Source organism: Ailuropoda melanoleuca, chromosome 2 (genome assembly GCF_002007445.2).
Source record: "Ailuropoda melanoleuca isolate Jingjing chromosome 2, ASM200744v2, whole genome shotgun sequence".
NCBI lineage: Eukaryota > Metazoa > Chordata > Mammalia > Carnivora > Ursidae > Ailuropoda > Ailuropoda melanoleuca.
In genome coordinates this window covers 28125957-28138097 of record NC_048219.1, presented here as the reverse complement: position 1 = coordinate 28138097, position 12141 = coordinate 28125957, and the positions used below count along the sequence as shown (strand labels likewise).

General features: G+C 51.8%; 1 protein-coding gene across 1 annotated transcript in view; it reads left to right on the top strand.

The window, feature by feature from the left end:
* Positions 1 to 12141, top strand: part of SLC1A7 (solute carrier family 1 member 7) — a 41542-nt gene that overhangs the window by 26342 nt on the left and 3059 nt on the right. Inside the window, exons 4-8 of the mRNA XM_011220390.3 lie at positions 4429 to 4471; positions 6666 to 6888; positions 8863 to 8962; positions 9712 to 9945; positions 11866 to 12060. Coding sequence (XP_011218692.3) covers positions 4429 to 4471; positions 6666 to 6888; positions 8863 to 8962; positions 9712 to 9945; positions 11866 to 12060 — 795 coding nt within the window. The remainder of the gene's footprint in view (positions 1 to 4428; positions 4472 to 6665; positions 6889 to 8862; positions 8963 to 9711; positions 9946 to 11865; positions 12061 to 12141) is intronic.

The following is a 12141-nucleotide window of genomic DNA, read 5'->3' as shown; positions in this document are numbered from 1 at the left end:
GCTGTTATGCTTTAGAAACAGGAAGCTGGTGAATTTGGGAAGGATGGCTGGGGGCAGGGCAGAGTGGTCAGGATGTGACTAGAGGCAGGGGGATGCCCTGTTTGGGGTGCAGTCACTTCTGCTCCATTCACCGCCACCCCCCCCCCCTTATAAGGCACCTGCTCTGGGCGAAGACGTTGCACTGAGAGGGGGCAAATGCAAGTCCTGCACCAGGCCGTCCTCTGTCTTAGGCCAGACAGATGAGAAGAATGCACTGGACAGACACTATCAGACACTCTTCCTAGATGCTCTGACATTCCGAGAGGCTGTGCAGAAAAGGAGAATACTAGGACGGAGGGTCCCTGGGGCTCCCTCACCCCCACTGTGGCCCAGAGCAGGTGGCCAGTGAGCATTGCTGAGAACACGGATGGCCGGCGCAGGGAACTGGGAAGTGCGGGCAGGCGTGACACATGGAAAGTCAGAAAGATGTAGGGGCCAAATGAGCAGGGGAATAAGGCTGGCAGCATACCTCAGGGCCAGGAAGACATGCATCCTTCTCTCAAAGATAATTCTGGAGGAACACAACAGGCCATGTCCCTGGACAACTCACTGAGACATGAATTCATTTCCCAAGGCTCCAGAAAACTGACGTCTGCTCACAGTGCAGCCTCACAGAAAACAATCCAAGTAACCGAACGCTAATCAGAGCTGGGCCCCCCTTTTTTTCCAATCTTATTAAAACACCACAGAGATGAAGTAATGACTTGGCTCTATTTATAGCTCCCAGTTACCCTCTCAGGGATCAGATGCAGCAGCCCTTAGGAGCCGTGCTTGGGAAGGAACATCCCCAACCTGGGGGTTGGGAACCTGGGATTAGGGGCAAGTTTGGAATGTCACAGTCTTGGGACTTAGAGTAGGTAAGGAGGGGAGCCGGCAGGCTGTGGCTCTGCCCCAAGTGCCTGCGGGAAGGCCCAGGCCAGAGGGTGTGTGTACTTGATGGGCATGGCTACTAATGTCTCCCAAGCACGTTCTGTCCGCATTTATGCCACTAGGAGCACAAGCCTCACAGGACAAATGGGAAGTCTTCCCATGGGCAAAGTCAAAAGAAAATTATACTTTTGATTATTAAACAGGAAAATGATTACTAAACAGGAAAATGTACATTTTCCTGTTTAGTAATCAAAAGTATAATTCTTCATTAAAGTCCACAGGAAGAGCTCATCGATTATGAGTATGAGCAGGCATATTGGTTAGAAGTTGCTGTTGGCAGCTAGTTAAGAGAAACCCGGAGCAGCAGAGGCTGCTTTCATTTTCTCCCAAAGCAGTCCAGCGGTGGGCAGCAGGATCACCACTTGGCTTTTATCATCAGTGTGTCTCATGGTCCAAGAAGGTTGCTGAAGCTCTGGCTATTACATCCATGTTCCAGGCAGAAAGAAGACAGTTGGAGGAAAGGACATAAGACTCCTGGCTGAGTGGGCACCTTTCCAAGAGTTTTCTGAAAGCACCACTCAATGACTCCCACTTCATCTCCTGGGCCACCCCTTTGCTGAGAGAGGCTGGTAAACAGGGTTTGACGGCAGAGCCCCACTGGTCCTGTAACATGCCGGGGCTCCTGTCGGTAAAGGAAGGAGGAAAGAATGGAGGCTGGGTAGGCAACTAACTGTCCCGGCCACAACCCACATTTTAAATTATTCTAATTTTCAAGGAGATTGTAGAGAAATGTACATCCTAGGTGTAAGCTCCATTTGGTCTCCTACAACTTCTATGTTCCTAGTTTCTGGTCAGGCTAAAGCAGCCTTCCCTCAAAGTTTCATTAGAAAAACACTTTGTGAGTCCCTCGCACCTTGGGGGTTATGCCCAGGAGAGATTTTCAATCTCTGAACCACTGGTACAGCCTGGGCCTCCTCTCCTCTGGCCATGAGGGCCCAGGCCCAGTGGACCAGTGCATCCTGGCCACTGTGTACCTGGCAAACCCCCAGCACTAACCCTGGCTTCGGGGCTTCAGATCTGCTTGATGTCAAAAGCCCTTGCAGGCAGCCACAATCTGGTGGCAAGAATCTGCTTATAACTAGGGAAAAAAAAAAAAAGCCTCATTTGAGCTTCTGAGATCTCCGCCCCGGACCCTTGCTTTCTTCTTCTCCCCTGTGACAAAGCTGAAATTAGTGGGAAAAGCCAGGACCACTCTTTCTGCCTTGCTAGCTCATTCTAAGCTCTCTTCCTCCTGCCATATGCTTACACTGAACCTATATTTTAGCAACAGTGAAGAAAAAAATTATAGTTTGCGCTTTCCAATAGTGGCTGCTAGGGTGTAAGGTTAAGAAATAATGCACACCCATATTCTTGTATATAATTCCAAGTATGTATGAGCAGTCTTGAAAGAGAAGAGATTTGCCAAGAACACGAGTGAGTGGTAAGGCCAGTCTACATGGCCTATTTTGAGGAAATGCAAGCACATGACCAAAAATCTGTTAGCATCTCTGATTTAGAAAAGATTCCTAGAAGTGGATTGTAAAGACAAAGGTGCAATGGTTTTAAGACCCTCAATAGGAACTGCAAATTTCCTTACAGAAAGGTTGCTACCAGAACCGGGAAGGGGGGGAGAGGCATGGCCCCCAACCTGAGCATTGAGTACTGTCATCTAAAAACCCTTTACCAGTTTGAGAGGTGAAAATGTCTAATTTATCGATGAAGCTGAACATTTTAAAAAAGCTTTTTAAGGCTACTTATGGTCCTTCTTTTGCAAGGTGAATTGCCTAGCCATGACTTTCAATCAGTTTTCTATTGAGGTACTAATGTTTTTGTGGTCCAATTATTTATGCAACAAATATAGACTGAGTGCCTGTTATGTGCCAGGCAGTCTTCCAGTTGCTGGGGACACAGCAGGGAACAAAACAGAGATCTCTGCCTTCCAGGAAGCTGATATTCTGGAGAGAAGAGACAGTGAACAAGAAGACAAAGACAAGCTTTGTAAAAGCTCTTTATAGATTTAGGATGATAACACTTTGTCACCTAGTTTCCCTAGTCTGTCATGTACTTTATATATATATATATTTTTTTGCATTTGAATCCATCTTAGAGAACTTCTCAATTTATTTAGCTTTTTATTTTGGCATAATTTAAAGTTTACAGAAAAGGTGCAAACATAGGAGAGTGAGTTCCCACATACCTTTCACCCAGGTTGCCCTGATGTTAGCAATATACATGATGATGGCGCAGATGTCAAAATTAAGAAATTAAATTAGGACAACACTATTAACTAAATTACAGACCTTGTTTGGGTTTCACCACTCTTTCCACTAATGTCTTTTTTTCTGCCCCCAAATCCAACCCAGGATACCGTGCTACACTTGGGACATCCTTAATTTCTATGGATTAAAATCTATTGATTTTTTCAATTGCTTATTTTTTTTTCTTAGAGGGTCCTCCTCTATTCTGCGATCTGAAAAATACTAACCTATACTTTCTTCCAGCTTTTTATGGTTTCATTTTTTAAATTATTTATTTCTTTAACCTATGTGGAATTTATTTTGATGCAAAGTATAAATACGGAATCTAACTTTTTTTTTAATTTAAATAGTTGGTTTGTTACTCTATCCTCACTGATCTTTGAAGTGACTTTTATCAAAAATGAAGTACTTAGGGGCGCCTGGCTGGCTCAGTCAGAAGAGCATGGGACTCCTGATCTCGCGGTTATGGGTTCAAGCCCCACGTTGGATGTAGAGATTACTAAAAGAAAATAAATACACTTTTTTTTTTTTTTAATGAGGTACTTAGATGTACTAGGTTCTGTTTCTGGGCTACACATTCTGTTCTCTTGATTTTTCTGTTGACAGCTGTGTCAATATTGTACTTTAAATTCTAACTTTATAGTGTATGTTCATATCCAGTAGGACAAGACCTCCTCCCTCAGATTTATGAAAATAATGTCAATAGGAATTATGATCTCATTTATGTGCCAGGTCCTGTGTTGGGCACCACAGAGAAGATAGGAACCAGAGTTTTCAAGAATGCCAGCCTGTGGGGGATGCAGACCCATGAGCCGGTGCCATACTGCAGCACCCTGGGGCAGGGGTGACCCCTGAGGAAAGGCCCGCAGAGTTGGCCAGCAATCAGAGAAGGCATGGCCTCTGAGTGACTGGAGTAGGAGCTAGCCAGAGAAGCAGGAAGGGCATTGCAGGCAGAAGGAACAGTGTGGACCAAGGCCTGGGTGCTGGAGAACTATGCAGTGTCTCTAGAGAACTGTATGCAATTGGTGTTGGAGTTTTGAGTACTGGGGATTGGGAGGCAAGGTGGGGGGTAGGGGTGGCTGGTGGTAGGAACAGGTAAGGTCACAGTGAGAAGTGGGCTAGGTCATGAAAGGCCTTGACTGCCAAGGGAGGTGTTCAAATGACCCCACGGGCCCTCGTGTCCCGGGCTCTGGAATTCTTCAGTAACTGCCTCTCTTCCCAGGAACATGTTCCCAGCCAACCTGGTGGAAGCCACGTTCAAACAGGTGAGTGGTTCCCGGGGCGAGATTGCAGGGCAGGCAGGGCCAGCCTGGGCCAGGCTGGGAGATGTCAGGTTTACCCAGCAAGTCTCCCTGCCTCCTGGGGCCAGAAGCTGGAGAGGAGGGGAGGTGGGGAGATCAAGATCCTTAGAGCCTCCCCTGGCCACACCACTGCCCAGGGTTCCAGCTTCTCAGGAAGAGAACTGACAGGGTGAGGAGAAGCCCCCGTGCTCTAGGTTCACCCCCCTGCTCGCGCACCCCAAATCAATGGGTCCTCACAGTAACCCTGGGCTCAGTGTGCCAGCCCCCTGTCCCAAATGAGGAAACCAAGGCTGGAAGGTGGGAAGGATTAAAGAACCTGCCCAAGGTTATACAGCTAATAAATGACAGTGCTGGTCGGGAAACCCAGGTCTGTCTGGCATCTAAGCCTGTTTTCTCTTTTTAAAATAATCCTTTTTCCCTGTAGTAAGAATAGTAATCATGTTCAGTGTAAAATATTAGGAAAACACTAAAAAATACAAAGCAGAAAATAAAAATCATCTCTTGTTCCAGGACCAAGCCACAGTGGTAGTAGTTGGGACACTTCTAGTCTTTTTTCTATGCATAAATATGTTTTGGAAAAACAAAGTTAGAATAGTACATACACAGTGTGTATCTTGCTTTCTCCCCACGCTCATTATAGCATGAGCATTTGCCCTGGTTACTAAGTGTTTCTTTCAAATACAGTATTTGTGGTGATGTAAGAGCCCATGGTGGGAACATCCCTTTTTCGGTGGGCCTCGAGGTTGTTTTCAAAGTTTTTCCTTTTTGGAAATGATGGTAAATATTCTCGTGCACCAATTTTTGCCTCTCCTTCTAATAATTTCTAATTCTTTTCCCCTCGTAAAATGTGGGCTGGTTGGATGATGGTCCAGCAAGCATTTCCTGACCCCCTTGCCTGTGCTGGGCCATGCGTTGGGACTGAGGACACAAAGGAGGAGGGTGAGGGTTGGAGAGGAGGCTCCAAAATAAGGAGCTATGAAACCTTGAGCTAATCACTGTATCTTTCCTCACCTCCTGGGCCTTTATCTATGCAATGAGCCAGAGAATCATGCACGCTGAATGCTAGGTGAGGGAGTTCTGATTTTATTCCAATAGCGATGGGGAATTATTGAAGGCGTGAGAGAGAAAGGCTAAATATTGCTGTAATTCACACCTACCTGGAATGCCCTTTCTCTTTTGGCAAACTCCTCCCCATTCTTCAAGGCCCAGCTCAAATGTACCCTTCTTTGTGAAGCTGTCTGACCCCCTGAGGCGAAGTACGTCACTCCCTCCCCAAAGCTCTCAGAACAGAAGTCATGTCTGGTTCATCTTTGTGTCCCTGGCGTCCACCACAGCATGTTCAACGTTGGAAAGACGATGATGATGGTGGTGGCATGATAACAGCAGTAGTGGCTACATAAAGCACGCCACACGCCAAGTGCTGTTGTAAACGCTTCACGTATGTTGTTTCATTTAATCTAATGAGCTAGATATGATTGTGACCCCCATTTTACAGATAAAGAAACTGAAGCACAGAAACTTGAGGTCCCATATATTTCCTGAGTGGCTCCCCCCCTCCAGAAGGCCCACCTCATTGGCACTGTGGTGTTGGGAGGATACAAGTTTCCCTTGTTTGGGCTCCTTGTGCCCAAGGAAGGACAGGGAAAGACCCAGGGATGCCCTGGGGCAGAGGAGGAAAGGGAAACAGCTTGGAGGCTCAGTTCCTCCCAGCTGGATCCTCTTCTCCTCAAGAAGGCTTGGGGCAAGCTGCGCTTTTCAAAGAGAAGGTCCAAGTTTCCATCAATGGCAGGCAGGGCTGGCTGGGTGGTGGATGGAAAATAGATGCTTGGAAGCGATAGATGGGTGAATGGAAAATTATCTGGGTAGAAGAAGAGATGGGTAGAGGGGAAGCCAGATGGGTGTAATGACTCAGAGAAGGAAGAAGAGGGAGTAAGGGATAGAGAGCACACGGCTGGGGAGTGTGTCCACGGATGAAGGAATCTCAATTTTCTTTCTGGTAAAATCTTGGTAATACTCCTGCCTACCTCACAGGGTTATTGTCAATCAAGTAGCTCTTGACTGCATAGAAATGTGCCTGTAAGATGTTATTATTGTTGTTGATGATATTAAGAGCAATATTTGGCCCTGACTCCTTCCTGGTTGGGGTGTCGCCCACTAGTACCGCACCAAGACCACCCCCGTTGTCAAATCTCTCAAGATGACATCAGAGGAGGCCCCTCCTCGGCAGATCCTCATCTATGGGGTACAGGAAGAGAATGGCTCTCGTGTTCAGAACTTTGCCCTGGACCTGACCCCACCACCCGAGGTTGTTTACAAGTCAGAGCCTGACACCATCGATGGCATGAACGTGCTGGGTATCGTCATCTTCTCTGCCACCATGGGTATGTGCTGCCCTCCCCACCCCGGCTGTGGCCTGGAGCCAGTCCCCTTCTGCATCCATCCTTCTCTGCCACCCTGTACCCGCTAATGTGAATAACCTGGAGTCTCCCATCTTTCAGGTGGTTCCTTTCTTTCCGATCCAATGGAGTGGCTCAAGTCCCCATTCCAATACCAAGGGGTGTCTTCCACCCACCCCCTGGCTGGAGCCGGGGTTCCTCACTTGGAATTCTCCATCCCTGGGTGCTAGTCTGCCTGCAGGGGTGTCAGCTCTCCCTTGAAGAAGACCATCCCTTGGCCCCCTCCCATCCACCTGCTCCATTTTACTGAAGTCTGGGGATCCTGGGGCAGGGTGGGGGGAGGTTACAATAAAGAACAGGAAAATTCTAAGACTCTATCAGTCATCACTACCTCTCTAGAGCCCTATTTCTCCCCTCCATCTCCCACAGGGGCTTCTCACTGGCCAACTGTCTCCTCAGACATGTCTGTGTCACTTCTCAGTGCCCACAGTTGACCTCCCTGACCACACCCTCCCCTTTGCTACTCTTCTCCGGGAGGTGCCAAGACCCCCAACCATAGGTACTGCCGGGAAGCCAGCGAAGCTTAACTTGCAAAAGGCCTTTCTGTACCTTTAAAAAAAAAAAATTCCTTTTCTTAAAGAGGGCCCCAAACTATATAAGCTTCAGATACCACAAAACCTATGGGTCTGCCTCTGCCAACAGTGCTCTCAGCACACGCACACACACACACACACACACACACACACACAACCCTTTTCCTCCTTTGGGACAAGCCATCCAGAACAATCTAATCTAGCTCGTCAATCCCCATCGTGTCCTTCTAGGCCACGTCAGAGGTTATTGTGAGTCTTACTCTAAAACCAGCATCAACCTTCCTCTTCACCCCGGGCAAAGGGCCTGGGAGGGCCTCTCCCACCTCCCTGACTTCTCCGCAGCGTTTGCTCACCGTTCCCCTGGTTGCTCGCGCAGGACATCCGGGCGCCATTTTCTGCCTCGGCCCCTGCCCCAGCCCGCATCCAAACCTGTCAGGTCTACCTCTGAAACCTCTCTCCGAACCCGCATTTCCCTCTGCCCTCTGCCACCCCCGTGGTTCTGGGCCACTGTCATCTCTCACCTGGTTTCTGCAAGAGCCTCCTTGAAGAGTCCCTGCCCTGGTGTGTCCTCCTCACCGGCCCGCAAAGTCCTGCAGAAAGCCTCCCGCGGCTCTCCAGTGCCCTTGCAAAGGGGGCCTGAGCACTGTACTCGGCCTGCGGAGCTTTCAGTGGCCTGGCCCGGCCCGCCTCCCAGCGCCTCGGTTCCCCCTCTCTTCCCGCAGCCACGCGGCCGTTCAGTTTCCGGAAGCCGCCTCCCCAAAGACCTTCTCACTTCCGGCCGCCTGGCCACTCCTACCCCTTCGTCTCCCCTGCGCTTTTCCCGTCCCTGCCGGGAGATGGAGGTCTATGTAAGCGTCGTGTACTCGGGGAAAGTCTTCCCGACCCCCCAAACTGGTCCGGTGCCCCATGCTCCTCCTTGAACGTTTGACCTACTGCAGTCACTTCTATGTCTGTCGAAGTCACACAGAAGCAGGTGTAAGCTCCATGCGGGCAGAGATGGGCCTGGCTTGTTCCCCATTTATCCCCACAGCCCACCGCACGGACTGACCAGAGCAGGCCCAAAGGTCTTGGCCTTTCAAAGGTCAGGTGCGCAGAGGGGCCAGGGCCTCAGGGATCCGAGTTGTGACAAGATGGTGCTGGGAACCATCAGGCAATCGGTCCCCAGTGGACACTCCTCTTCCCTCCCCAGTCACCTCTCTTAGAGGGAGAACATATAAACAGGACGTACGCTGGCAGAGCAAAGAAACCATGCGCACGTGGCCCTGTGCCCACTTTGCCACCAGCGTGTGCCGGCAGTGACGATGTGGTGCACGCCTGCACCTCGGTATGTGGCATCCGTGATACGCTTGTGTCCTTGCCCCCCCAGGCATCATGCTGGGCCGCATGGGTGACAGCGGAACCCCTCTAGTCAGCTTTTGCCAGTGCCTCAATGAGTCCGTCATGAAGATTGTGGCCGTGGCTGTGTGGTAAGACTCCCGGGGGGGCGTGTCCTCCTCTGCCTTCACCACGCCCCTTTCCACCCTTGCCTGCGAGGGAGGGACGCTCATGGTCCCTTCCTCTGCTTTCCTAGTGTAAGCAGAAAGCTACACAGGAGGCTCAGCCCTGGCCTGGAGCCTCCAGAGCTACACACTTTCCCCTGGATTCCACACCCCCCCCTCCCCGCCCACGCCAGCCCCGACCAGGCCTCCTTCCAGCCCTGGGCCTGCCATTTCTGGCCTGGTCAGGCCCACTGGAAGTTACAGGCTAAGCGTGGCCCTGCTCTCCTGGCCTGGTTTCCCCATCACATGGAGTCTCATCAGCTTAGCTTTGGAGAAGCGGAACACTGGAAGTGAGAACCAGCTGCCACTTTTGGTTCAGAGCTCAGGCCTTAGGAATCTTCTAGTCCAACCACTTCAGATGGGGAAATGCAGAGGCCTGCCCAAGGTCACGACATGAAGTTTGTGGCACTGCTGGCTTGAAGCGAGGGCCTGCTGAGGGCAGGGCACTCCTCCAAGGCCTAGACAGGAAGGCACAGCTGCCAGACGTTGTGCAGGGCTGGGCTGGTTGAGGGTCATGGTATCAATGATGCCATGTGCCAGGCACGTTGGTACACAGTCTCATTCAGTCCTCAAGGGAGCCCCAGGAGGCTCAGGGGGCAGTGAGGCAGCGGCAGGGCTGCCTGGGATCCCTGCCTGCCTGGCCCTGAGCTGGCTGCCTGCCGCCACCCCACCCCCAGGTACTTCCCTTTCGGCATTGTGTTCCTCATCGCCGGCAAGATCCTGGAGATGGATGACCCCACAGCTGTCAGAAAGAAGCTGGGCTTCTATGCCGTCACCGTGGTGTGTGGGCTGGTGGTCCACGGCCTCTTCATCCTGCCCCTGCTCTACTTCTTCATTACCAAAAAGAACCCCATTGTCTTCATCCGTGGTGTCCTCCAGGCCCTGCTCATTGCATTGGCCACCTCCTCCAGGTAGCCCTGGGTGATGGGCAGGGTGGGAAGATGGCGGTAGCTGAACTCTATTCATCTGCCGAGCCATCATGTGTCCATAGCCATAGAACCGTGGCAGTGTCAGTGTGGCCCACTTCACAAACTTGGGGGTAGCTATGGTAATGAGACCAATTTTTGAAAACGGATTGCTTGAAGTCCCACCTTCCCGCCGAATGGCAGAAAGCCCTTCTCGCCTCTTAAAGCCTTCCCCTCCCTTACTGCTGGAGTCTCTAAGGCACACTCAACTCAGTCCACTTGGGGGTGGCTTCCCCACAGCTGATGAGGGATGAATCTGCAATTGCTGTCGCCTTGCGCTGCCACACGGTGCTTCTGTTGGAGTCAGGCCCTGCGTTGTTTACGGACTTGGCCCGTCTACGGCCACAGGGACATCCAGTCTGGATGTCCTGTCACAACCTTGAGAGTGTCACTAGCCAGTGGGGATTTGAATCACGGTTCACCCACTGGCTGTGTGGCTGTGGGCAAGTCGCTTGAGCTCCCTGGGCATCCATTTCCTCATATGCAGATTGGGGGTTATGGTAGCCTCTGCCTCGGAGCGTTGCCATGGGAATGAGTGCAGATAACCCACCAAAAACCCGCCAAAGGGCAAGAAAGCTAGTCTGGGCTAGATGAAGTGGCACCTGCTCTCCAGGACCCCAGCCCACAGTGGAGTACAGAAGTGCCCAGGGGGTTGGAGTCATGCCAACCTGGCTGTCTATCAAGGGGGAGGAAGTGCTGTATACTCTGTGAAGAAAGGGTGGCTCTCCCCACAACAAATGTCCAAGTTCCATATGGAGGAAGTCACCTGAGCTCAGGCCCATGTCTCTCTGGAGCCAAAGCCTGGCTTTTCCTTCCAGCCTTTACCGCCTTCTCTTCTCTGGGCCTCACCTTCCCAGTCTGTCAAACGGGAACGAAGGCCACCACAGAGCTCCTTCCTCGGCAGCCACATGACCCCATCCTTGGCAGCCGAAGCACCTCAGGAAGAACTGAGGAGGAACAGAGCCCCAGTGAGGAGAAGCCCCGGGAGCCCCACGAAGGGCAGGGTCAGGAGGTGGAAAGGAAAGACAAAGTCCCTAATGGCTGCTGGCCCCCATGCCACCAGCCAAGCCCTGCTGGAGCCAGCAGCCCTGGGCCATCTCCTGCTTGGCAGGAGCCACAGCCTCGGGCCCAGCACACCAGGAAGTGGACATGGGCCCCCAGGCAGTGGCCTGTGGCAGAGGAAGGGCACTGGGACCACCCCAGCCTGAGTCTTCATCTCAGCACGGCCACCAGGAGCTCTAGTCGCAAACACCATAACAATAATCGTAGTGGCTTCCGCTGCCTGCATGCTTGCAACATACCAGACACTGTTCGAAGCACTTTCTCGTAGCTCTGTAATCTACGTATCGTGTAGGACAGGGAGACTAAGGCACACACAGGTTGAGGAACCTGCTAGAACCGCTTGGCTAGTGGGAGGCTGGGATCAAAATCCAGCAAGTCGGCCACTTCATCTAAGCGTGGCACAGCACTGTGACTCTGGGTCAGCCCCTCGTGCCCTCTGGGCTTCTGTTTCTTCTCCTGTAAAACAGCCTCAAAACCCCTCCCTCACAGGAAGCGGAGAGGATCCGATGAGGGTGTGTAAAGCACAATGCCTGGTGCATAGTAGGTGCTCTGGTGGGGGTAACTCCTTTCCCAACCTGCGTGGTCAGTGGCGCTCCAGCGCTAGGCCTGGGCGGGCCTGGCTGGGCCACGGATTACACTGCCCACGGATGCCACCTGAGACCATTTCAGATCTCCTTCAGCCTCTTCTCCCCGGTGATTGGTAGGCTGCCAGGGGTGGGGGCAAGATTCCTGTCCGTGGCAGGCAGGCGGCTCAGAGGCCCCTGGAAGATGGTGGTAGGCAGACACTGGGTCCTCTGCCTGCAGCTCAGCCACGCTGCCCATCACCTTCAAGTGCCTGCTGGAAAACAACCACATTGACCGGCGCATTGCCCGTTTTGTGCTGCCTGTGGGCGCCACCATCAACATGGACGGCACCGCACTCTATGAGGCTGTGGCCGCCATCTTCATTGCCCAGGTCAACAACTATGAGCTGGACTTCGGCCAGATCATCACCATCAGGTAAATACCTGACTCCCCATACCCAGTGCGGATTGTTGGGGGGCGGGGGCGGAGAGGAGGGCACTGGCAGGGCCTTCAGGA